Consider the following 27,247-nt stretch of genomic DNA (forward strand, 5'->3'; position numbering starts at 1 on the left):
ATGAGTTCTCTGGTGTACCCCGGACTGAAGGAACGTGAAGCGGCCACCATGCTGCACCGTGGAGGCTCGGTGGCTCGGAGCAGGGCTCCCAGCGGCAGCAGTGGACAGTTTAACTCGGGGCTGATCGCCCCTTCGTGCGGGGTCCAGCAGCAGCACTTCAGCCTGCACAGCCCGCAGCTGCTGGCCAGCTTCCAGCTGCAAAAGCTCAACAGCCAGTACCACAGCTCGGCTCTGCACCCTGCTCCAGCCTCCGGGGACAGCCAGGCACCGGCTGCTCCTCAGGCCACAGACCAAGCGGTCCCGGCCCCACACGCACCGGGCATCATTGACACCGACCTCATCGATGAGGACGTGCTCATGACCCTGGTACTGGAGTTGGGCTTGGACCGAGTGGACGAGCTGCCTGAACTCTGGCTGGGACACAACGAGTTTGATTTCACCTCAGACGTGGCTCCCAGCAATGCGGTCACCTGCTGACAGCGAGCGAGCGAGCCTGGTCGGACGGAAGCCCTGTGTGAACTGCTCTGATCCCAACTCATCAAAACAGATCTGAACTGAGCCGAGAATGATTGCAGCTGGTTCCTTATTTACAAACTGTACTAATATGCTCAGATAGTGGACTGGCTTTTTTTGTTGCGAAGTCTTGCGTCTTTATTCAACGTGATTGTCATCTTTCAATGAAAGGCTTGCACACTGGCCTCGAAGCCGAGTCGAAGGAGCTTTTATAGCACTGCCGCGGCACATTGGTGAGATCTGTCAGCGCAAGCTGAGATGGCACTTTCAAATACTCATGTATAAGAAACACAAGAGCGGAGGATCAATGATCTTGTTTGGTGTGCCTTAACAAAGTTGATGTCTGTTCGTCGTTCTTGCTCTTTCCTTTCAGCTAAGACCTGGAGGAGTTTAATCAGGTCCTCAAGACTGAATATATTTAAGGCGGAGATAGACAGATTTTTGAGCGATAAGGGAGTAAAGGGATAAATTATGGGGAGCTGGCAGGAAAGTAGAGCTTCCATAATCAGATCAGCCATGGTTTTATTGAATGGCCGAGCTCGAGGGGCCAAAAGGCCTACTGCTGCTCCTATTTCTTATAAGACGTTCCCTTACAGCTACACCAGCCACGTCCCACTCTCCTGTGCTTCACGGTGGTAGATTTGGGACTGTTAGCTTTGCAGGAGGGCACGTTGGACCTCTTGTGGACAAACATGGAAAATGCCAGATTGTTTTGTTGGACTTCTGAAGTTGCTGTATTTAATTTGCCAGGACTGGGAGGGACAATGGCATAGGACAGTTGCACCGATCCACTCTGCCATACATCAATGCTCTGTGCCACATGGTTCATTTAATTTGAACACAAACATAAACTGATGAAGTTCCTTTTGACTTGTGTCCTGGCATCAGGGAGAAAACGGTCGTTACCACTGTTCCCACTCTCCCCAAGTCTGGTTCACCCTCTTGCCCCTCCTCACTTTGTCAGCTCTGCAGAAACTGGTTAAAGAAACACAAAAGAAAATAAAATAGAAAACTATCAAACTGGCTGTTCGGGGTGAAAGCAGAGGCCATACAGTATTGGGCATTCAATCTATCTTTCAGCATTCTCCTTAAGCCACTGGTCTGGTTAGGATCCCATACCTATGGCCGAAGTGGTTCAATACACTTCAGCATTACAGTGTTTACATAGCTGATTATACTATATTATATCACAGATGTCGGCATAAACTCCAGCATATTGTTCTGTAGAATGACATGACACATGGCGGTACTGATAGTCCTCCACATGCTCGGTTCTTGATCTTAGACATGTTTGTAAAAGGAGGCACAAAGTGACACTTCTCCCAAATGAGGGAAGGGAAATCTGAGTGCCTGTCACTCACTGTGGGCAACTCTTGTGTGCCTCCTGGTGGCCAGTTTCAGAATGATATTGGTAGAATCCTGAGAAGAAGTCAACTGGCTCTTTTTCCCTTCCCTCAGTATTGCGTGATACACAAAGTCCCAATGGGAGAAAACATGCCATTTTGGAAAATATGTTAGACGTTAACATTTCACAAGGTAGTACAATAAACAAAGCAATGGAAAAGTACGGCATGGATTTGCACTGCAATTCTACACACAGCAAGTTCTATCACTCAGTCGGTTATCATCGGAGGGTTAGATGCTTTCTTTCAGAGAGAGGAGAGGCAAAGTCATTCAGGCTGCACATGTCATTCCTGCACCCCCTCACTGGAACTGGTCATAGAGCAGCATTGGCAAAGGGCCAGGAGCAGGTTGCTTGCCAGCACTCTTGTTCTGGAAACTCTTTTGGAGTTCACCTGCAAAACATAAACATTAAACTGTGCCACCCGACCTGGGTGACACACCAGACATTTACAAGGCCCCTTTTTTTTTAAAATTATTTTTTTGGTTTTTTTTTTTGGGGCGCTAAAATCAAATTTTCCCAGTGCCCCCTATAAAAGGGGAGGGGGACACTAAAAGCACCGGCAATTAAAACAAATTAAACTTTAAAACGTAAAATCAAATTAAAATTTGGTTGCCGGGCGTGATGATGCACTCCAGTCCCTCCGGTGCCCACCTCTCGCGGAAGGCCGCGAGCGTACCGGTGGACACCGCGTGCTCCATCTCCAAGGACACCCTGGACCGGATGTAAGAGCGGAAGAGAGGAAAACACTGAATGTCAGGATTGGGATATGGTGTTGGGATTGGCATCAGGTGAACTCAATAAAGAGAAAAATCAAAACAAAATATAATTGTCAGGGTGGATGGGAAAGTGAGGGTGAAAAGAATTTAATCATATAAAATTATTTGAGCAATGAAGCTGAGAAATAGAATAAATTCAGTGTTAATTCACTGGTGGACAGATGGGTGCAGGAAATGTAAAATACCTTATAATTCTTACAACTGATTAAGTTCAAACAATACATTTAATGGGGAATAGTTCTCTAGAAATATTCAGCAAACACACAGATGTGTTGAGTCAATTCATCAAAGTGTCATTGAGTTAATTGAGCATGATATTATTGTGATGGAAATAACATTCTGCTCTTCTCTCCCCCAAGGCTTAAGGGCAGTTCCTCATGAACAGAAAGATAAAAACTCCCCAGTTTTTGATTGTGCAATGTTCACACTAGTTTGGGTTTTGAGTGGCTGCAGACACAACTCCCACCCCTTCTCTGCCTTTGCTATTCTGCAGGTACTTAAAAGTAGGGATAAAGTGAGAACAATGCAAGAATTGTGTTCTTACTGTCCAACATCACAGTTTTGAAACATTTCCAGAAGTTTGTTGGAGAAAATTCTGCAAATTCTTAAGGATTTATTTGCAACACAAAATGCATTTGTAATGGCCATATCAAAGGTTAAACATTATATACAATATAGCACTGTAAATTTATACCTTTTTTTTTTAAGGTCATTTGCTGGTGAACCGTTGATAAATGCACATGCTAAAAAAATAGATGACCTAAAACTGTGGCACTTTTGTCTTATTCTAGGTGGCATGTTGTAGAACTGTTTAAAATGCACCAAAATTATTTTACCAGCACTGTTACTTAATAAACATATTGTCATTTTGTCATATAGAAGTGAAGAGTGCAAGACATCTCATTTCAAAGTTAACTATATATTGTGAGTTTTTCAAGACAATAGTTCATGATTCTGACATTTGGAACATAAATATTTTGTTGTGAGGTATGTGTAGTTCTGTGAGAAAAGATACAAAAAATGAATAGTTCTCAGTCTAAAAAAAAAATCTAGGCTGACACTCCAGTGCAGTGCTGAGGGAGCGCTGCATTGTTAGAGGTGCCACCTTTTGGATGAGACGTTAAACCGAGACCCTGTCTGTTCTCTCAAGTGGACCCCATTGCACTATTTTGAAGAAGAGCATGGGAGTTATTCCTGGTGTCCTGGCAAATATTTATCCCTCAATCAACATAACAAAAAAAACTGATTATCTGCTTATCACATTGCTGTTTATGGGAGCCTGCTTGTGTGCAAATTGGCTGCCGCATTTCCTACATTACAACAGTGACCACACTCCAAAAGTACTTCATTGGTTGTAAAGCACTTTGAGATGTCCGGCGGTTGTGAAAGGCGGTATATAAATCCAAGTCTTTCTTTTGCTTTCTATCTTTCAATCTGCTATTTCTCTTTCTTTACATCTCTGTATTTTATCTTTTAATCCATCTTTCTTTTTTCCCCCCCTCACTCTCATCATCCTTATCTGTGTCGTGTTCTTTGTCTTCTTCTCCATCTCTGTCTTGGCTCTTTACCACCTCATCTTTGTCTCACTTAGCTGGTAAGTGCTTTGATGTGCATTAGTCAGACTTTTCTCACTGTTAATATGTAACTTCAATTAGCACTTTTATGACAATTCAAGTGGCTCAATACTTCTAAAATGATAATTCATATGGAAAAGATTTACAAAACATTTGCACAACATATTGGCATTCCAAAACATTCTGCCCTAGAATGGTAGGGTGATGGTTGATATCCATGAAGCCTCATCCTGCATATTATCAAACTTATTGGATGTTGTCCACAGAGAACAGTGGAGGGTGAGTCACACTTGTACATCTCCCATATTCTAACTCAAAAGTGATGTACATCGTAGATTGGGAGTAGGCTGCTTGCTCTGCTGCGGATTGGCTTGGAAAGACCCAAGAAACGAAAGAGGATACATTAAAAAGAAATAGATTGAGAAAACTCTATGGGCTAGAACTTCCACTTTTTTTGCCTGCTTAACGGCCACTTTACTGCTGAAATGACATATAATGCCCATATAAATCGCCCATTCTGGCACAAAATGGAAACGGACGGGCATTTTTTAGGAGGCCTATCGTCGAGCGTTACTTTCCCAATGGACTGAACGGTGAGAAAAAATATTCCCGCCCGCCCACTTTTTTTGGGCGGAATCAGCAGGATGGGTGAATTCAACGCCATAATATCGTCCAGCGTTACTTTCCACACGGAAATAACGCCGAGATTCAATAATGCCGCCCGACGGACTGTTTTGTCGTAAAAGGGCATTTTTACCCAAACTAGCGACCATGGAGATCGCCCATCGTCAATTTCACCACCTTACACACATATCGCCCATAATCATCATCATCGGCGGTCCTTCGAAACGAGGATGACTTGCTTCCACGCCAAAAAAAGGACAAGTTCACAGGTGTTTCAATGAAGGACCTGAACTACATCCTGAAGGGTGGAAGATGCCTGTGCATGAATTTTTTTAACGTGGGGTGGCCGTTGCACACCAGCCCCCACACGGGCTTGACAGAGCTAGGTCTTGGTCCAGTGGCAAGGATTACCCAAGACGCCTGGAGACCAGCTGTGCTGCGCAGCAGACCTAGTGTGAACTCGCGACTCCCCTGGGCCCCGATCACGTCCCTCTACAGTCTCTCGCCGCTCCTTCACCCTCTCGTTGCTCCTGCTGTATCTGCCCATGCTCCAAGCACCGATCTGGATCTTGATGATGTCACTCTTCACAGCCATCGCCCTCCTGCACCAGCTCGCACTGTACCTTGAAGTGGTACACCTCCACATGCCACTTCTTTTATGGCCCCGACCTGCCGCTGGTGTTCCCTCAAAGGTCAGAGCCTCCATGCTGCTCAAACACAATATCGCTCGCTCAAAAAAACACCCACAAAAAGTGGAACTAACCGGGGTGAATCACAGCATTATGGACGCCATGTTGTAGATCACATGTTGCGTCCTTTAAAAGGCTGCTGTGTTTCAACCTCGATGGAGTTCGGATGTACCCTGCAGGTGGTTGGAGTTGATGTGAACATCTGTAAAAACATCTTGACCACACTGTGACCGATTGGAATTGAAGAGGTGTGCTCGTCGGGACACTCCTTGTTTGTGTGCAATCGGTGGAAAACAGAGAGCTACTGCAATGGGGCCTGTCCTTTCTCACCCTCTCGGTGACCAAATACATGCAGCAGAGTTGACATCGCTGAAGGAATGCTGCACTGCATTATGTGCCCAATGAATGAAGTGACAGACAGATGAGGAGGACCAGACATTACAACCCCCGCAAGTACAAGGAGAAACATTCTTACCTTGACTTGCCCGACACCACCTGCCTTCAGAGCCTGCACTTCCACAAAGAGGTTCTAACTGAGGTACGCCAGTTGATAAGGGTAGACCTGCAGCCTGCCAGCACCATCAGAACTGCACTGTCCTTCGAGGTCAAAGTCACCGCGGCGCTGTCGTTCTATGCCTCGGGTTCTTTTCAGGCCACAGCTGGCGACATTTGCGGACTTTCTCAGCATGCCACACATCGCTGCATTTGACAGGTCCCTGAAGCCCTGTATGCATGCAGGAGGGACTTGATCAGCTTCACTATGACCAAGGAGGCACAGAGTGAGAGGGCTCTAGGTTTCTCCAGACTTGCTAACTTCCCCAAGGTGCAGGGAGCAATAGACTGTACTCACATCGTGATGCGAGCACCTTTTCAGGATGCAGAGGTTTTCAGGAACCGCAAGGGATTCCACTCCCTGAATGTCCAGCTGGTTGTCGACCACCAGCAAATTATACTGGCAGTGAATGCTCAATTTCCGGGCAGCATCCATGATGCGCCCATCCTGTGTGAGGGCACTGGATCTGACTTGTTTAACAATGAGCTACAAGGTCAATGCTGGATGCTTAGGGACAAAGGATATGCCCTCACCACCTGTCTGATGACCCCCCTGCGTGATACCCACACCGAGGCCGAGAGGCAATACAACGAGAGCCACAGAGCAACTTGCAATATCATGGAGAAAACCACTGGAGTGCTGAAGCAGCGCTTCAGATGCCTGGATCACTCAGGAGGCGAGCTCCAATACCACCCTGAGCAGATAGCTCAATTCGTGGTGGTGTGCTCCATGCTACACAACTTGGCTCTCAGGAGGGGACAAGAATTGCCTGATGAGTCTGACAGTCCACCTCACCAGAGAGAGGAAGAGGACGAGGAGGCGGACGCTGACATCGGCCCAGACAATCAGGCTGATACTGAAGCTATGCCCCCGCCCCCCTGTAGACCACATGAAAGGGCCCATGGTGGCATGATAGCTGCAAGAGCCTTACATCAGGAGTTCATCAATGATTGCTTTGCCGGAAAGAACGTTGGTGTTATTTACAAGGCTGACACACTGCTGGGTGTGCAGGTCATACATCAATGGAGGCCATCACCTTGGTGACAGTGAAAGTTTATGTTGATTGAAGTTAAGTATACCCTTTGCTGTTAAGGAATCACCAACGTGTAATGGTGCAGCTATCGAAGCCAATGAGCTGCAAGGCTTTATAAAATAAAAAACATTCGAACATTAGTATTCATCAGTATTTCTAAACAAACCAACCATTCACTGCCCCCCCTACCCTCTTCTCCTCCCCACCTCTACCTCTTCCCCTTCCCCTCCTGACTCCAAGCCGCCTGGCCGAGGTGGCTCCTCAGGCAATGCTTCATTGGGGGGGGGGGGGGGGGGGGGGAGGTGACGGCCAAAGCGCTGCTTGGACGGATACGGGAGAGGACAGTCCCGAGGTGGGAACATGCTCTGAGCCATAAGCAAGATGTTGCTGCTGGTTCTCATGTGTGGTTGGCAATGGGGGGGTGCATCACCAAGGGGTGCATTGCGGCGATCCGGGACCATTGGGAGGCCTCTGCCACCAGTGTTCCTGGCTACCAGCTCCAGGGTTTCCTCCATCCTTTACATTTTATGTTATTTGTTGGACAAAAACTTGGTGCCAACTATGTTCTTGGTGCTTAGTGGGCTTTTTGCTGCTGGTGAATCTCCGTCGTGCCTCCCACAACAGCCAGGCAAGCACACACCACAGCCACACACGCTTTCAGTGCCTCTGAGCTCCCTCTCTCTCTGATTCCTCTTCTGCGCATGTCATGATGACCCTTGACCTCCTGAATCGCGGGAATTGAGCGTTGCCATGCCGTTGCTAAGGACGGCGACACTTTATGGCAGAAGGTCAGTCAAATTTAACGCTACCACCCATTTGATATCACTCATAGTAATGCCCATTTTCAAAAATGTAAACTTGGTGTTTTGAGAATGGGCAAGAAGCCGGCGATCTGAAAACCCGCCGACGTTGGAAATAACACCCATTTTTGGGCGATAAGCCCAAAAGTAGGGGTTCTAGCCCTATATGCGCTGCTTCTAACAGTTATAACAGCACTTACAACTCGAAAGCATTCTTTGAAATTACAACATGGCACTCTAGTGTACAAATGCTTAATGCATTCATCTAAAATTCCTCTCCTATTTTAGTGAAGGCTTCTATCCTTCAGTCATTTTTTTATCCATACCTAAGACTTACTCTAAAATGGCTAAACTACAGTAGGAGTACAAGTCAGAGAGAAACATGCTTAAACTGGTGGTCTGATCAGACTATATCTTGATTATTGTATCCAGTTCTAGTCACCAGGACACAAGAGTGACATTCAAGCTGTGAAAGTGGTGCAGTGAATAGCTGCAAGTCAGATCACCAGTATCAGAAAAGTTAGTTATGAGGAAAGCATGGAGAAAATTTAACTTCTCAGAATTGATCAGAGGCAATAAGGTAACCTTATAGAGATATAGGAAAGGTAAATTCTAAACAGTCAAATTAAGACCTGGAAATAGTATATAGAAGCATACAGAAGGGGCAAGAAATTACCAAAAGGTTCCCATTGTTTAACCTATCTGTGACAGCATTTTGCACCACCCTCCACAATTACTAATAGTGCTAACTCTTTCGGCGATGGGCGTGCAGGAAGAAGAGGCAAATTTCAGGAAAAGTTCTAGAGAATTTCTTCCAGACTTCTTGAGATAATCCAGAAGACTACAGTTACTCATGATTCACCACTAATGTACTTAATTAATCCACCCTCCCAAAGATTATACAGGACTGTAAAAGACAATTTCTGCCCTTTAGGATAGAGCCAAAGATCATATATGTGCTACTCCATTTCATGTTTCAAGCCCTTCAATAGCCTTGACTGACAAAAATATATATATCCATCACTTTCTCAACATTTATAACATTGACCATTCACACAACCTCCATGGATAAGCTATCCCATATACTCACCGCTCTTTGTGTCAGATCAGGAACTTGGGCATTGGGGGCAGGAACTTCTTTGGGGGGGTGGGAGAAGGTCTTAACCCGTGAGAGTGAGCCCTGTCTGTTCCAAGTGATCGCTATTCTGCCTGGAATCGGAATAGCTCGAATTACACTTTGCAAAGAGAAACTGCTGGGTGTGTCTTATCCCCCAAGGGGACCAATCAACAATCAGGACTTGTCATCAAGGGGGCCCAATCAGAGCTTTAGGTGTTGCAAATTAATGCATCCATAAAGTAGGGTTGCCAATTCTGGTTGAACTTATCATAAAATCATGGTAATATAAACTAAAGGGTACAATCATAAAGGGGGTGCATGAACAGAGAGACCTGAGGGTATGTGTGCACAAATCATTGAAGGTGGCAGGGCAGGTTGAGAAAATAGTTAAAAATGCATACAGGATACTGGGCTTCATAAATAGAAGAAATATAATGAACCTTTATAAAACACAGGTTTGGCCTCAACCGGAGTATTTTGTCCAATTCAGTACACCGTATTTAGGATGGATGTGAAGACCTTCGAGAGAATGCAGAAAAGATTTACAAGAATGATTCCAGGGATGAGGGACTTTAGTTGCATGGACAGACTATCTGGGGTTGCACTCCTTCACGGGGGTTGTTCAGCACGACTGCCTGCCTCTCTTCCGCGGTCACATCCAAGCCAGGGTGTCCATGGAGATGGAGCACGTGGTGTCCACTGGTACGCTCGCGGCCTTCTGCAAGAGGTGGGCACCGGAGGGACTGGAGTGCATCATCACCCCCGGCAATCAAATTTTAATTTGAACCACGTAATGTCTAAAGTTTAATTTGTTTAAGTTTGTTGGTTTTAGTGCTCCCCCCCACTTTAACCAGGGAGCACTTGATTTACAGGTGCAACTTAAAATAGTTGTACTCCTTAGCGCAGAGAAGGTTGAGAGGTGATTTGATAGAGGTATTCAAAATCATGAGGGGTTTAAATAGAAACTGTTCCCATTGGTGGAAGGGACGAGAACCAGAGGACACAGATTTAAGGTGATTGGCAAAAGAACCAAAGGCAACATAAGGAAAAAATGATTGTGCAGCGAGTGGTTAGGATCTGGAATGCACTGCTTGAAAGGGTGGTGGAGACAGACTCAATCGTGGCTTTCAAAAGGGAATTGGATAAGTACCTGAAGGAAAAAAGTGTGGGGAGGGGACTAGCTGAAGTGCTCTCGTAGAGAGCCGGCATGGGCTCGGCAAGCCGAATGGCCTCCTTTTGTGCTGTCACCATTCCATGATTCTACTCCTGGAGATTTCATCATATGACCTCCGTACACATTAAACCAACCCCCCCTCCCCTGACAATCTCCAATATTTTTTTAAAAGTAATAAATGAAAGAAAAAATACACCATTTTTAAAATGCCCCTATAACTTTTCTCTCTGGCTGTTCACAGCAGTGTCCAAATTAATCTTTAATTCCTGAAGGAATGGCAATCCTAATCTAAGGTAGTGTAAATGAAAATCCTAGAATTGTTCAAAGAAAACAGTTGCTACTTATGTGGGGACCACAGTGATCCTCGCTGTCTAACGAGTTCCTCACTTGTAGCTGCCCAGGGCGGACGAGGGGGCGCTGTGGCGTGACCTCTGACCTGCAGCGGCGGCGCCTCCTTGCGCGCCGCATTGTGGGAAGTGGTCCTTTTCCTGCAGATACAGAAATGGTGAGGGGTTGAGGCCGAGCGGTGCGCGGGGAAATCCGACAACATCCACTTTAGAGATCGAAGAAAGCAAATCAATATCATCGCAATCGGTTTACAAACGGCCGGGGGATCGAGCTCGAGTCGAATTTGTGCGAAGCGGACTGAAGATTTTTGGATATTTGAGCGAGAAGCGAGGCGCCGAGCGAGTGTTCCGGCAAGCGGGCAGCCATTGCTGTCCGGGGCCAGAGTGCGCTGTTTGGCCTCCTCACTCGGCGCTGGGGCGGCTGCGCTTTAACTTCACCCCACCATAATCCGACGGTGTCGTGTTGGCGCTGATTTTAAGTGTTGGGTGAAGTTACTCGAACTTTCGTTAGTTAACCTGTAGGGCCATCAGGGGGCTGGAGTTTCAGCTTCACCCCGGCACTCGCCCTTGCGTTCCCGGGGTTTTATCTTCCCCCTCCCCCGAGCGAATCCGGCTCGGCTCAGGGAAGGGAGCAGGGGGAGGTTGTCGCTGCTGGCGTGGGCCCGGGATGGAAGAGTGAATCTCGGGTCAAGTTTCTGGACACAGGAGACTTCCAGGTCCGGCCACAGACTAAACCGCTTTTTCTATTTACACAGGCCCGAGGTCCAAAGAAGCACCTGAAGCGCCTGGCGGCTCCCCGGCACTGGATGCTGGACAAACTGACGGGGGTATTTGTGAGTATCTCCCCACCATCGAATGCAATATTGATATTTGATAGTACAGATCAATTTAGATGTAGTGGGGTTTTGTAGCCCTTGGATTACCCATTTTATTTTAATACAGTTGTGAACACTTTATATCTTAAATGCATGCTGAATTCTGTATACCTAACTACACTGACAGCCCAGTAAGCTGCCTTGCAATCAGGTAATCGGTGTTCCAGTATATTCTATGTCTAAGGAACTGTTGTGTTGGTTAACAGGTAAGGTTAACTTTCCCATTCCAGTTTGAAGCAACCTACATTAACATTCTAACGTACGCTTCGTTTACCGGTAGCACGTGATGAGGTGCAAGGACTATTTTTTTTACCCCATTGAATTGTGTGGTATCTTTATATATAAATAATGTACATTTGAAATTTGAGGATTCTTTTGTGATTGAGTGCCCCATCTGCCCTGAGGCTGGTGAGCGTCAGAAAATGGGATTTACTTTACATGCAAGTGAAATTTTTAACGGCTGTGTCGTAGTTTGTCATCTGTTCTCTGCCTGCTAAGTTTTGGGGGTTTACTGTGAGTGCCCAGAGTGACGATCTAGTTTGGCCCTTTCCAAATGGGCTGCACATTGATAGAAATATTAAACAAGTTTAATAGTTCCTGCTTCTCTGGCTCTTGGACAGAGAAGGAAGGAAGATGAGACATAAAGTAAAAATAGTGGCTAAGTAAAACTGAACTAGATAATGTTGGTAAAAGTAATGTTACTGGGAATTCTAAACAAACATTTTTTGATAAGGGAATATACTGTCCATATGAGTAGTTAGGAATTCTGTTGGTACATCATGTGCTGGGTGTAATCTGTTTTGCTTTGTTAGGCTCCACGTCCATCTACTGGTCCCCACAAGCTCCGGGAGTGCCTTCCCCTCATCATTTTCCTCAGAAATCGCCTGAAGTATGCTCTGACTGGGGATGAGGTGAAGAAGATCTGTATGCAGAGATTCATCAAAATTGATGGCAAAGTCCGCACAGACATCACCTACCCAGCTGGATTCATGGGTAAGTGGAGAGTTTCCTTACCTGCAATGCTATAAAGGTGGTTGTAGCTCAATATCACTTGCATAGTTTGCATTAAATATTGATTTCAGTTTCTAAGTAGAATAACATGGAAACATTGCTGTGCTGTTTCTTGGTAAACATAGGCATATTTCCTGATGTCAAACTATGTTTAGAAAGGTACTTGTTGAGTCTGCCCACATTCAAACCAGACAGACGGATAGAGAATGACCTCTGAAGTAAATGGAATGTGGGTGGGAGGCATTGAGTTTCTACTATTGGGTTTTCCCGGAGAACTGAATTCTATGGTTACAGTGCTGCCTCCTGTTAGTAAGCTGCCAGATGATGTAACTACTACAGCCCTGCAATGAACGACCACTTGTTTGGTTGGTAGCTTTTTGGATTCTGGAAGGATGGATGTTTGTGTGTGTCTGCACACTGGCTAGTGCCTTGATGTATAAATTAATGCACAATGTGTTTATTTATTTGCAGATGTCATCAGCATTGATAAGACAAGTGAACACTTTCGTCTGATCTATGACACCAAGGGCCGTTTTGCTGTGCACCGAATTACTGCCGAGGAAGCCAAGGTAACTGGTCCACAATGAGTTCTTGTGTATCTTAGTTGATGGACACGTCTGTTGTTTCTGCTTCAGCTGGCCCCTTGGGGAGGTGTGCCCAAGAGATGCCTGAATATTTCTGCTTTTTTTAAACAATCCACTTCCCCCACCTCTATTTGTGGGAAACATCTGGCATCTGCCTGCACTATTGGATTGTGACTTGGATAATGGACATGAGCCTGTGTCCTGCTGTGCATTGGAAGATAAATTCTTGGGACAAGGCTTTGTCCGACCAGCGGTAGCTTAGCTTTCCAGGGTTCTGTGAGTATGATGTAGCTTTCCAGGGTCCTGTGAGTCTATGATGTAGCTACTGCAGCCCTACAATGAACGACCACTTGTTTGGTTGGTAGCTTTTTGGATTCTGGAACTTTGGACTCATGGATGTCAGTCGAGCTACTTAGGGTTGTGTGCAGGAAGAGGCCCAAACTCAAATGTCACTTGGCAGATGATTAACTTGGACTGCTGTCCTTGGAATGTCTTGCGTAAGTTGAAGGCTTGAGTACCTAGTAGCATTCGTCTTGACTGGTAATGAGGCTTGCATCAAAGGTGTAGGCTTGGCAGTAATTGGAATGAAGTTTATGATGAGAGCTCTTGAACTAGATGAGTAATTCTGAAAGGCTTGTCTGTTTCGAGTTTAACTGTCAGGCAGCATCTGCTGAGTGCTTCCAGCATTTTGTTTTTGTTTCTGATTTTCAGCATCTGCAGTATTTTGCTTTATTTTAATGTCATTCAATCCTGTTTAGTTGTGGCTATTGTAAACCACTGTGCTGTCCTTGTGCACTTCCTCTTCACAGACCATATTTATTCTAATGTGAAACTACCGTTGAGATGGGAGGCAATCCTCCCTTTCCACACCATGACATCTGTCATGGTGTGTAGTAAGGAGGAGGAGGAACTGAGGGAAATCCTTATTAGTCGGGAAATTGTGTTGGGGAAATTGATGGGATTGAAGGCCGATAAATCCCCAGGGCCTGATGGACTGCATCCCAGAGTACTTAAGGAGGTGGCCTTGGAAATAGCGGATGCATTAACTGTCATTTTCCAACATTCCATTGACTCTGGATCAGTTCCTATCGAGTGGAGGGTAGCCAATGTAACCCCACTTTTTAAAAAAAGAGGGAGAGAGAAAACAGGGAATTATAGACCGGTCAGCCTGACCTCAGTAGTGGGTAAAATGATGGAATCAATTATTAAGGATTTGGAAAGAGGTGACATGATAGGTCCAAGTCAGCATGGATTTGTGAAAGGGAAATCATGCTTGACAAATCTTCTGGAATTTTTTGAGGATGTTTCCAGTAGAGTGGACAAGGGAGAACCAGTTGATGTGGTATATTTGGACTTTCAGAAGGCTTTCGACAAGGTCCCACACAAGAGATTAATGTGCAAAGTTAAAGCACATGGGATTGGGGGTAGTGTGTTGAGATGGATTGAGAACTGGTTGTCAGACAGGAAGCAGAGTAGGAGTAAATGGGTACTTTTCAGAATGGCAGGCAGTGACTAGTGAGGTACCGCAAGGTTCTGTGCTGGGGCCCCAGCTGTTTACTTTGTACATTAATGATTTAGACGAGGGATTAAATTAGTATCTCCAAATTTGCGGATGCCACTAGGTTGGGTGGCAGTGTGAGCTGCGAGGAGGATGCTATGAGGCTGCAGAGTGACTTGGATAGGTTAGGTGAGTGGGCAAATGCATGGCAGATGAAGTATAATGTGGATAAATGTGAGGTTATCCACTTCGGTGGTAAAAACAGAGAGACAGACTATTATCTGAATGGTGACAGATTAGGAAAAGGGGAGGTGCAATGAGACCTGGGTGTTATGGTACATCAGTCATTGAAGGTTGGCATGCAGGTACAGCAGGCGGTTAAGAAAGCAAATGGCATGTTGGCCTTCATAGCGAGGGGATTTGAATACAGGGGCAGGAAGGTGTTGCTACAGTTGTACAGGGCCTCGCTGAGGCCACACCTGGAGTATTATGTACAGTTTTGATCTCCTAACTTGAGGAAGGACATTCTTGCTATTGAGGGAGTGCAGCGAAGGTTCACCAGACTGATTCCCGGGATGGCGGGACTGACCTATCAAGAAAGACTGGATCAACTGGGCTTGTATTCACTGGAGTTCAGAAGAATGAGTGGGGAGCTCATAGAAACGTTTAAAATTCTGATGGGTTCAGACAGGTTAGATGCAGGGAGAATGTTCCCAATGTTGGGGAAGTCCAGAACCAGGGGTCACAGTCTAAGGATAAGGGGTAAGCCATTTAGGACCGAGATGAGGAGAAACTTCTTCACCCAGAGAGTGGTGAACCTGTGGAATTCTCTACCACAGAAAGTTGTTGAGGCCAATTCAGTAAATATATTCAAAAAGGAGTTAGATGAAGTCCTTACTACTAGGGGGATCAAGGGGTATGGCGAGAAAGCAGGAATGGGGTACTGAAGTTGCATGTTCAGCCATGAACTCATTGAATGGCGATGCAGGCTAGAAGGGCCGAATGGCCTACTCCTGCACCTATTTTCTATGTTTCTATCAGAGGAGTCAGTCATTTCTTCTCTTGCCGCCCCCCCCAAGTTTGCTATGTTGCAACCCTAATTATTCATGGGGTTTATGTGAAAGTTGGCAGAATAATGCAGTTCGTCAGCCTTGAGTGATATTCACTAATTTCATTTTACTGCAGTTAGGTGAAGGGGTGAGCACTGACCCGTTTCTCCTGATGAGAAGAGAACTAGATGCCGTTTGTACAAAAGCAAAATACTGCGGATGCTGGAATCTGAAATAAAAACAGAAAATGCTGGAAATCTCAGCGGGTCAGGCAGCATCTGTGGAGAGAAAACCAGAGTTCATGTTTCAGGTCAACGACCCTTCGTCAGAACTGGCGAATATTCGAAAAGAACACATTCTTAAATGCTGAAAGGGAGAGGGGAAGAAAGAAAAAAGGAGGTCTGTGATTGGGGTGGAAAGCAGGCGAGGTTAGAGAAACAAAAGGGATGATGGGCCGAATTGAAATGGTAATGATACAAGTTAGAGGTTAGTCTAGATGGGGTGTGAATGGCGGAATAATGCCGTTTGTATCTTGCTGCTGCTGCTGAAATTATACAGATTTAAAAATGGCTTTATAAGCATTGAAGTTACTTACGGTCCTGTCCACTGGGATCTGCAGATGGTATTGTTGTAATGTTGGAAAAAGTACAGCAATATGTAATGCATTTTTCAACTTGATTGTCCAGTGATTGATTTTTGAACAAAGAAGCTCAATTTAAATAAACTGAAGTCAGTAATGAATAAATATGTAAAAAGTAGAATCTATTTAGAATCTGGATTGTACCATTTAATTTTTTTAAGTACTCCTTGTACCCCCTCCTATCTATACTCTGGAGGACAGATTGCTTTGATGCTTCTGTCATTGTGAATCTGTAACCAGAAATTGGTGTTCGTGTGGCCCAGAAATACTCCCAAATCACATTTCCTAACGGGTTAGAAACATCTGGCTTCTGCTCTATGTTGCCCTGCTGAGTACAGAATTCGGTCAGTTGCTATGGAAAGTTGCAGGTGCAGGCTTTTCCCTTGCCACTTAACCACAGGTGGTACTATACACTGCTGCATTGTGTTGTCAGTTCCATCTTCTAAATTGGAAGGATTGTTTAAATGACAATGTTAGGGCTAGTAGTTATATAGTGTTGTGTAGACAGGAGTGAGTTGGGTCCAACAAGGGTGAGGTGTGTTTCTTCATTGTAGGGGCAGCTATCACATTACTACCCACCCCACACCAATATCTTCTGCAAGAAAACACTTTTTGAAGGAGTACTGCAGGATAAGGTTGTGATAACCTCATTTTTGTTCCTGATTTATACTTCAGTTACATTCCTGTTTGGAAGTAGCAACATTTTCTGAGATGAGGTGACATGGCACCGTACACAACATAAGAATTAGCAGGCTATGCAGCCCTTCGAGCCTGGTCTTTGATCTCCATTTTCCTGCCCCATCTCTTCTTGATTCCCCTGGAGTCCAAAAATCTGTCTGTCTAGGCCATGAATATACTCGAGCATTCACAGCCCTTTGGGGTAAAGAATTCCAAAGATTTACAGCTCTCGGTGAAGAAATTCCTCCTCATCTCAGTCTTAAATGGCTGACCCCTGACACTGTGCCCCCTAGTTCTAGATTCTCCAGTCTGGGGAAATGACCCCTTGGCATCTACACTGTCAATCCCCCATAGAATCTATCTTTCAATACCTCCTTCTAAAGTCCAGAGAGTACAGGTATAGGCAAAATCTACTCGATATTTCCTCCTAGGATAACCCTTTCATCCCAGGGAGTCATGCCACAAGTAGGGGCTTTTTTTTTTACGTCGTAGAATTTAAAGTTTTAAAAGGTTTGTTTTTCCTTTAGACAGTGTCCATGAAGAGTGAATTATTTTCTTTTGTTTTCCAGTATAAACTCTGCAAAGTGAGGAAGATCCGAGTGGGCACCAAGGGAATCCCTCACCTGGTTACACATGATGCGCGAACCATTCGCTACCCGGATCCTCTGATCAAGGTTAATGACACTGTTCAGATTGATCTGGATACTGGCAAGATCACAGACTTCATCAAGTTTGACACAGGTATCTAGTTTTTTACGACTGCAAATTCACAATACCCTTAATGAGTTATGAGACATTTTATAACCAAAATGCTTCAGGGCACAAGCTCAACTGAAGATTCTTTGATGGGAAAGAGAGAAATAGAGAGGACAGTCCAGCCAGGCATCTGCAATGGTAGAGAATTTCATTAGGATTTATTTAAAGTAAAATCAAAATTTTCTGGTAAATTAAGATACGTGTGATTTTTTTTTTCTGGATGGTTATGCTGGTGGGGTAGGAGGAAGCTCATGTAGAGTATAAACACTGGCATGGACCAGTTGGGCTGAATGACCCGTCACCTCCAGGTTCAATTACTCCAAAGGCCTCATTGCTGGGTTGGGGTAATAGCATTGTAGAGGATTGGCTAACTAACAGAAAACAGAGAGTCTGGATAAATAGGTCATTTTTAAGTAGGCAAACTAATTAGTGGGGTGCCACAGAGATCGGTGTTGGGGCCTCAACTATTTACAATCTATATTAATGACTTAGATGAAGGGACCGAGTGTAATGTCACATTTGCTAATGATACAAAGATAGGTGGGAAAGCAAGTTGTGAGGAGGACACAACAAATCTACAAAGGGATATAGATAGGCTAAGTGAGTGGGCAAAAAAATTGGCAGATGGAGTATAAAGTGGCAAAATGTGACGTTGCCCACTTTAGTAGAAAAAATAAAAAAACATTATTACATAACTGGAGAGAGATTACAAAATGCGGCAGTAGAGGTATTTGGGAGTCCTCGTACATGAAACACAAAGTTAGCATGCAGGTACAGCAAGTAATTAGGAAAGCAAATGGAATGTTAGCTTTTTTTTGCAAGGGGGATTGGTGAGACCACACCTGGGGTACTACATACAGTTTTGGTCTCTGTATTTAAGGAAGGATATACTTGCTTTGGAGGCAGTTCAGAGAAGGTTCACTAGGTTGATTCCTGAGATGAAGGGGCTGTCATAAAGAAAGCTTGAGCAGGTTGGGCCTATACTCATTGGCATTTAGAAGAAAGAGAAGTGTTCTTATTGAAACGTATAAGATTATGAGGGGGCTCGACCGCGTAGGTGCAGCGAGGATGTTTCCACTCGTGGCGGAAACTGTAACTACGGGGTATAGTTTCAGAATAAGGGTCTGCCCGTTTTAAAATGGAGATGAGGAGGAATTAATTCTGATGGTCGTGAATCTGGAGTTCTCTACCCCAGGGAGCTGTGAAGGCTGAGTCATTGAATATATTTAAGGTGAAGATAGACAGATTATTCAATGATACGGGAGTCAAGGGTTATGGGGAGCGGGCAGGGAAATGGAGTTGAGGCCAAGATCAGATCAGCCATGATCTTTTTGAATGGCTGAGTGGGCTTGAGGGGCCAAATGGCTTAATTTCTTATGTTCTAGTTTTGCTCCTCATAAACGTCAACTTATCCAAAGCTCCATATTTAGCATCCAGTCCCACTGCTCCTCTATTACACTCCATTGGTTTTCCTTTTTCAAAGCATCAAACTCAAAAAATTATCCATGAGTCTGTGGATTTATCTTCAACCCTGTGTTTTCCCATGCACATTCTACAAATGTCAGTTGCATTTTCTGTGATCTAGAACTCTTCCCTAAACCCTTCCTTCCTCTACATTTCTTCAAAACCTATCTTTTTACCATACTTTTGGTCGTCAGTGCTTTCTGCTGTGTGGTGGCTTTCTCCTGATGTACTTTATTATATTAAAGGACCAAAAAAAAATTGTTGGAATGGCTTACTATTTGTATAGTAAAACGTTCGCTTGTCCTGAAGGTTTATTCTATAAATTTCTCATTGTGGGAACGTGATACAGGTTTAACAATATAATGGGGTTCAATGTTTTATAGTAAAATCAAATTCTGATCTTTGGGGGTTTGAGATTTTTACTGACATTTCTTAGTATTGTATTCAATACATTATTCTGTGAAATCTGCAAATTGGTGTTAAATGGTGCTGTATTATGGTATTGCCATGTTTCTATCTGCTTGTGGTACCACTGCATTCCTCCTTGTGATCCAAGTACCTCTCATCCTATAATACCACAGCTCCACCGGTGGGAACTTCCTGGTTAACGACTGCTGATATACAGAGTAGAATAAAATTTGAAGAATTTAATTTTGTAGTTTTTCATCCTTTGCTGTGTGTCTCCGGCTAAGATCGCCCAGGGAGGTTATGTCAGATATCTCATTTTTATTTTTTCCCACTTCACTCTCCAGTTTTACAAAATTCTGTACTGCATCCCTTTCCAGCACATGATCAAAGGATGTAAACATTCTTGTGTTTATGTTAGTTTTTTCTTTGGGTTCATCAGTAAGTGGACCACTATGTGTGCCTTTACCTGCCCACTGCCTCGGTATATGTAGTGAGATCCAGGGGTTGAAGGGATAATTTTGTCACTGCGCTGCTGTTAACTAGTTGGATTGTGGGCTGTCCTGTAATCGTGTCTGTGGGTGGTGGAATAACACTATCGGGGAGTTGCTCAAATGTAAACCCCTAGACAAATCTATTGAACATCATGGTTGGCAAATGATTGTCCGAGTAGCTCTAACTTGTTGGTGTCAACTATTTTAGTTGTGCACTTTAAACAAATGCCCCCTGCAAAGGGGTCACACTCCAAAATATATATATTTTTTTAACTTGTTGGTTTCAGACTGGTAAATAAAGTGCAGGTGGGCACATGATCCCACAATCAGGAACTAGTTGCTTGAAGTGACAAGTAACTGCCCCTCAAGGCCCTAAGTTTCACCTCAGACATTACTCTTTAATCAATTCTCAATCTGTGAATGACCTATTAAGACAGTCTCCATCCAAATATCTTGGCAGCAACCAAAACATGTGTGTAGAGGAGTTCCTGGCCTAAGGATGTTACTGGCTTGCTTTTGAGGTGCACCTGTTAACTAGGTTTATTTTCTTGAATTCTCACAAATCTTGAATTGTCTGGTGAGCTTATGATCCATATTAAGTGGGTACCTCTTTTTCACAGCCTTAACTTCTGTGAGAGACTGGAAGAGAGAAGAAAATTACAGCTGAATGGAATCTTGTCCTTGCCTGATGCTCCCAGATATGGATTTTCTAATGGGAACACTGAATAGAGATTAGGAACACACACACTGTTCCCTCTTCCTAGTCTGGGGCACATCTCATTCTTGAGCATATATATCTCCTCTCTTTAGCTGAAGATTAGCAAATGAATATCCACTTAAATTTGTAATGGGGACATGATGGTAGTCTGGGAGCTTTTTAGAAGAACAATTTAAAAAATAGGAGCATTCGTAGGCCCTTTGGCCCCTCGAGCCTGCTCCACCATTTAATAAGATCATGGCTGATCTGATCATGGACTCAGCTCCACTTCCCTGCCCGCTCCCCATAACCCTTTATTCCTTTATCGCTCAAAAATCTGTGTTACCTCTGCCTTAAATATATTTAATGGCCCAGCCTCCATAGCTCTCTGGGGCAGAGAATTCCACAGATTTACAAATTCCTCCTCATCTCAGTTTTAAATGGATAGTCCCTTATTCTGAGACTATGCCCCCTAGTTTTAGTTTCCCCTGAGTGGAAGTATCCTCTTTGCATCTACCTTGTCGATAAGATCACCTCTCATTCTTCTGAACTCCAATGAGCCTAGGCCCAGCCTACTCAACCTAGCTTCATAAGTCGACCCCCTCATCTCCGGAATCAACGTAGTGAACCTTCTCTGAGCAGCTTCCAATGCAAGTATATCCTTTCTTAAATACGGAGACCAAAACTGTTCGCAGTACTGTAGGTATGGCCTCGCCACTACCCTGTACAGCTGTAGCAGGACTTCTCTGCTTTTATACTCCATCCCCCTTGCAATATAGGTCAACATTCCATTTGCCTTCCTGATTACTTATGGTACAGGAATTTGGGGAATGTTCATTTCCGCAGACTTTATACTGTGCATGTAGTAAGTTGTTTGTGTGTGATATGACTGGGCTGCTTTTATATTAAAAAAAAAATCCTGAGTGAATAATGTTATAGGATATATTCTGTCTGAAAAGACTTATTCCTAAATGCTTGTAGCCCCTTGATCTGTTATCACTTATTTCTTTGCCACTGCAGGTAACCTGTGCATGGTGATAGGAGGTGCTAACTTGGGTCGTATTGGAGTGATCACCAATCGGGAGAGGCACCCTGGCTCTTTTGATGTTGTTCACGTAAAGGATGCCAATGGTAATAGCTTTGCTACCAGGCTTTCCAACATTTTTGTTATTGGAAAGGTGAGTATGAATCCCGGTGCCATTGGAAGGCAAATGTGTTTTTTTAACCTATTTGGCCATGGATGGTTTAGGCTTTAGTTAATCAGAAAAGCTCTGGGTTGAAGGACTGTACGGCAAAGATAATTTCCAGTATTTGCAGTAAACTACAGCATGGTTATAAGCCTGTTAATTCTCGAGTATGTACACTGACTTGAAAAATTGTTACGACATTTTACTGTTGTACAATGGTATAGAATCTACTCTACAGTGCTGAAGTTTGTGTGGCTGGTGATGGAGCTTCAGGTGTGTGTCAGCTACGCTCGGGGCCAGAACAGGCGAGGGCCCAGGGACAGCACGGGCCAGCCCACACTGCGATATGTGTGTGCACTAGGTCCGTGCAGCAGAGCTGGTCTCAAGTCGTCTTGGTTAATCCTTGCCATTGGACCAAGGCCCAGCTCTGTCAAGCCCGTGTGGCGGCTGGTGTGCAGTGACCACCCCATGTTAAAGAAAATCCGTGCACATGCTGCATCTACCCTTCAGGATGTAGTTCAGGATCTGGAATATTAGATCCTTCATTGAAACATCTGTGAACTCATCCTTTTTTGGCGTGGAAGCAAGTCATCCTTGTTTCGAGGGACTGCCGATGATGAGGGAGTACTGCACTGTTGAAAGTGCTGTCTTTAGGATGAGATGTTAAACTGATATCCCGTTTTCCCCCTCTGGTGAACGAAAAAGATCCTATGGCACTCGAAGAGGAGCTTCTGGTTCTCCCAGTGTCATGGCCAACATTTAACCTCTGCCAGTGCCACTAAAACAAATTAACTGGTCTCTTGCCATTGTGGAACCTTCGTGTGCACAATGTTTCTCTACATTGCAACAGTGACTGCACTTCAAATGTACTTCACCTGGTGGCGCAATGCTTTGGGGTGTCCTGTGGAATAAAAGGCACTCTATAAAAATGAAAGTTTTTCTGTTTGAAAGCTCGATTGGTCGATTTCATTTCACTCAGGCAGTTATGTTTTGGTTGTTTTCTGCATTCTGGCTTATCCCCTTTTGAGAAATTCTGTACAAGTAGACTTGAGCAAGTTAGTGACTTAATTGTGAAGTCAAAGTGGCCTTGAATCTGTTCCCATTCATTGTAGAATATATTGCGGATTCTGCATTACTCTGTATAATTAATCAAAACCTTTAAATACAATGCAGCAACTTGTCAGGGATTTGTATTTTGTGAAATGCACCATTATAAGTTTCCATGGCTGACTGGTGGCAATGTAACAAGAGTCTCCTGGCTTTTCAGGCAAAGCGAGGAGGGGGGAGGAGAGGAAATGGTGGAAACTTAAAGGTGCCTGGAAACTAACTGAGCATCGGGGTCATGTTGATGATGGAGCCAAAGGCTATAGAAAAAACATGGCTGTCTTGTGTATTGACATTTTTTCGCTAATTTAACCAACTTTCTTTGTTCCCAGGGTAACAAGCCATGGGTTTCCCTGCCTCGTGGGAAGGGTATCCGCCTCACCATTGCTGAAGAGAGAGACAAGAGGCTGGCTGCAAAGCAGAGTAGCAGCTAAATATCTGATCGAACTGTACAGTGGTAGCACCACCCCGCAAGCAGACTTGGAAAAATTAAAAAAAACTTTCTTTATATATACACTGCTGCTTGTAGTTTTTGTTTAGTTTTCTTTGCTGTCCTTGTACAAAATATGAACCGTCATTATTTGCCCTGGGAGTAAGTCTAAGACACTCGCCTTTGCAGAATCGAAGCTGTACTGCCGCAACAGTGTAGAATGTTTTTTTTAATGAAAAGGGATGGTGTTTTCGTGCACCATTACAAAATGATGGGGGTTGTGGGGGGTGAGAGGAGAGACGGGGGTTGGGGGGGGTGAGAGGAGAGACGGGGGTTGGGGGGGGGTGAGAGGAGAGACGGGGGGGGTGAGAGTGGAGGGGGGTGCGAGAGGAGAGATGGGGGTTGGGGGGGGAAGAGGAGAGTTGGGGAGGGAAGAGAGACGGGGGGTGGGGGGGGGCGGGGCGCCTGGAAGGTAAAGACTGACTATTTGCACTTTTTTCTGCGTCGTCTGGACTCTGCCCCAGACACTTCTCGTGCATGTGGGAGGGGGGGAGAGAGAGAGAGACACACGGGTGGGAGGGAGGGGGTAGAGATGATGGGGGTGGAAAGCGAGAGGCATGGGGGGGGGGAAAAGGGACACGGTGGGGGACAGATAGACACACGGGGAGGGAGGGAGAGAGACGCACATGGGCAGAGTTGGGGGGAGAGGGAGAGACATGGGTGGGGGGCAGAGTGAAAAATGGGGGGGGGGGGAAGAGGGAACTCAGGGAAGACATGTTCTTCCAACGCCCTTTTGAACTCAAGGACATAGTCGACGTATTTACTGAGGTGTACGAAAGCAATGGCCTGAAATCAGTAAGACAGGTCCTCCACCAGCCTGTCCTCGCCAGATAGCACTGCCCCCCAGTCATCAAGATCCACGGCACGGTCCTGGACAACATGGACCACTTCCCTTATCTCGGGAGTCTCCTATCGACTAGCAGGCATTGACAACGAGATCCAACACACCGCCTCCAGTGTGCCAGTGCAGGCTTCGGCCACCTGAGTAAAAGAGTGTTTGAAGACCAGGCCCTCAAAACTGCCACCAAGCTCATGGTCTACAGAGCTCTAGTAATACCCACCCTCTTGTATGGCTCAGAAACATGCCGAAATCAAGCACAGGCAGTGGAAAGATTGTGTGGCACCCTTTCCCACCCGTGACAGAGACTGGTTCTTGTATTGGACTGTACAGCCACCTAAGGACTCATGCTAAGAGTGGAAGCAAGTCTCCTCGATTCTGAGGGACTGCCTATGATGAGGGTGGGGTCAGGTCAGGGACTTGGGTTGGGCAGGGGGAGCATGAACTTGGGTTGGGGGGGGCGGTGGCATGCACTTGGGCTGGGCGGTTCCAATTACACATTCCAGAGAAACTTCTGGGTGCAGTTTATCCTCCAAGGGGACCAATCAGCAATCAGGTCATGTGATGGAGAGCCAATCAGACCATTTTCACAGTGCAAATAACTATCTGTAATAAAACCAGTCTCCCTCAGAGCGGCAAATACCAGGCATAGAAGTACAATAAGGGCTGTGTGTAATTATATTTTCATGAGAGTAGCTTTTATATATACCATTTCCATGGCAAAAGCACAAGAGTTGACAATTAATCTTTCAACATCTGTAAATCAAATTTGACAAGCGTCACACTAGATTATTGCAAAACAATTTATATTGATAAAGCACTTTTAATGTAAATGAAATTTCTCAAATTCACAGAAAGTGAAGCATCAAGCTAGGCTATTGTGATCCTAGGTGGAGAGTAGATGTTTCCTATGAGGATGGTAAGAAGGCAAAATCAACGAGTATTCCTGCCTCACTTCTCAAATTCACTCCGTAAATCAGCTACGATTAAATGTGGCAAGAAGGCAAAAACTCCATTAGTTGCTACAATAATGTTTCTGCTAAGGAATAAAATTCCATTCTATTCTGTGCTCCGTAGTGAAAATGACTCATACAAATATTTCAAAACCCAAAATGGCAACACAAAAACATTTCTGAAATAGAGACGATGCAGTGACTAGTGCAACCATCAAGTTTTTTTAGGCAGCTGAGAGAAACTGGGGACTAGACTTTTCACTTTCAGGCTAAGGCCGAAAAAAATGGACCTTGTTCCAACAATGTGGGACCTATCGCCCGTGCTGATTGCCGGCTCAAGGCCCATTTTTTTTTTGTTGCGATTTTTCTCTCGGCCTTAACCCACGATGTCAAATGGGCGATGTCATTTCTCGGCAATCTCCTGATCGCCCAAAGAAAACGGAAGTGAATGAAAAAAAAGCTTCCCTAGCAACGCATTACTGCGCATGTGCAGGTTGATTTTTTTTCAGGTTGATGCTCCTTCCTGCCTTTTGAGAGGTCAAGGGTCTTCACACATGCTCAGAAGCTCTGGGTTGGTCTGGGGGGGGGGGGGGGGGGAGAGAGAGAGAGAGAGAGAGGAAAAAGGAAGCAGGTCAGAAAGTCTTATCCAAATTACAGATAAATTTAAAGAATGGAGGGAGGTGCAAAGAGAAAGGCCATTCCCTTCAGCGAAGAGGCAAATGAGGCCCTCATAAATGCTGTCAGCTCCAGGTGGGAGGATCTGACACGGGGTGGGCAGGGGAAACCTCCACCCCATGCATATCGCAGGAATTGGTCCGAAATAGCCGATGTAGTCACGTCGGCCTCCAATGAAACGCACACACCGGACCAGTGCCGCAAACAGTGGAACAGCCTACTGGCAGTTGCGAGAGTAGTTGAAATTTATATTTATGTATTATTTAATGATCTAAATAGTAACTAGAATCTGCAATGTTATTGGGTTACATTTAAACATAACTAAATTTTACGCAACCCAGCATAAAGTTAAATGTTCACTTGTTCACTCGTTATCATTACTTAACTGTTCCCTTTTCATTCTTTCTGAAATGGTCACTTGTTGGCATGACTGAAATGGTCACTTGTTGCCATCACTGAAATGGTCAATTGTTATCGTAACTGAAATGGTCACTTGTTGCCATCACTGAAATGGTCAATTGTTATCGTAACTGAAATGGTCACTTGTTATCATTATTTAAATGGCCACTTGTTCTGTAAAATGTCGTCTTCTTGTAACGTTTTGGGGATTTTGAGGGAAGGGTGGGTTGGTGCGGGGGGTTGGAGGGAGGGTGTTGTTCATTAGTTCTTTGTTTGTTAATAAAAAAAAAAATTTCTACAACTTTTGAACCTTCTCTCTTACTTACATAAGTATTACAACGTACAGTTCTTCATGTAGATTTGTTTGTTTATTCTGTTTCCCCACGGAATATCATTAAATAACTTCACTATGTAAAAGCTATTTAATAAATAATTCCAATGTTTGCATAAATAAGGTGGTAAGACCTATTTATATTCCCTGTCCCAAATTTCTGAGTACAATTTGCATCAATTTTACTCTCTAAATAACTCAGAACAACTCTCCACCCTTCCTCAGAGGCTAAAAATAGCATCTGTAGTGCCCATTTCCCTCTCTGAGGCCCTGAAAAAGCAACTATTTTTGAGCACTCTTTTGGACCTTGCATCGGCCCAGTGAAGTGCATGCTAAGTGCTGAAACTTGGGATGGGCCTTGTTTGGGCGATCATCTCAGCGATCAAAGTGGAAACTAGATGGCCTATTTTCCGGCGATATTTTCGGCCTAGTTTCCACTTTTTGCTCAAAATGGGCGATAGAGGTCCATTTTGGGCCTTAGATGGGCGATGTGAAGTGGAATGTCTAGCCCTGG

The 27,247-nt window shown here is 44.7% G+C and overlaps 1 protein-coding gene across 1 annotated transcript; it reads left to right on the top strand.

Moving 5' to 3' along the window:
• On the top strand, positions 1-23,561 carry rps4x (ribosomal protein S4 X-linked). The gene is made up of 7 exons (XM_070883981.1): positions 1-457; positions 11,128-11,438; positions 12,293-12,473; positions 12,963-13,060; positions 17,510-17,681; positions 21,777-21,934; positions 23,380-23,561. Exons 1-7 carry the CDS (start codon positions 1-3, stop codon positions 23,479-23,481), a joined length of 1,479 nt encoding a protein of 492 aa, XP_070740082.1. The 3' UTR covers positions 23,482-23,561.
• The last annotated feature ends 3,686 nt before the right edge of the window (positions 23,562-27,247 follow it).

Source organism: Pristiophorus japonicus, chromosome 6 (assembly GCF_044704955.1).
Source record: "Pristiophorus japonicus isolate sPriJap1 chromosome 6, sPriJap1.hap1, whole genome shotgun sequence".
NCBI classification, from domain to species: Eukaryota; Metazoa; Chordata; class Chondrichthyes; family Pristiophoridae; genus Pristiophorus; species Pristiophorus japonicus.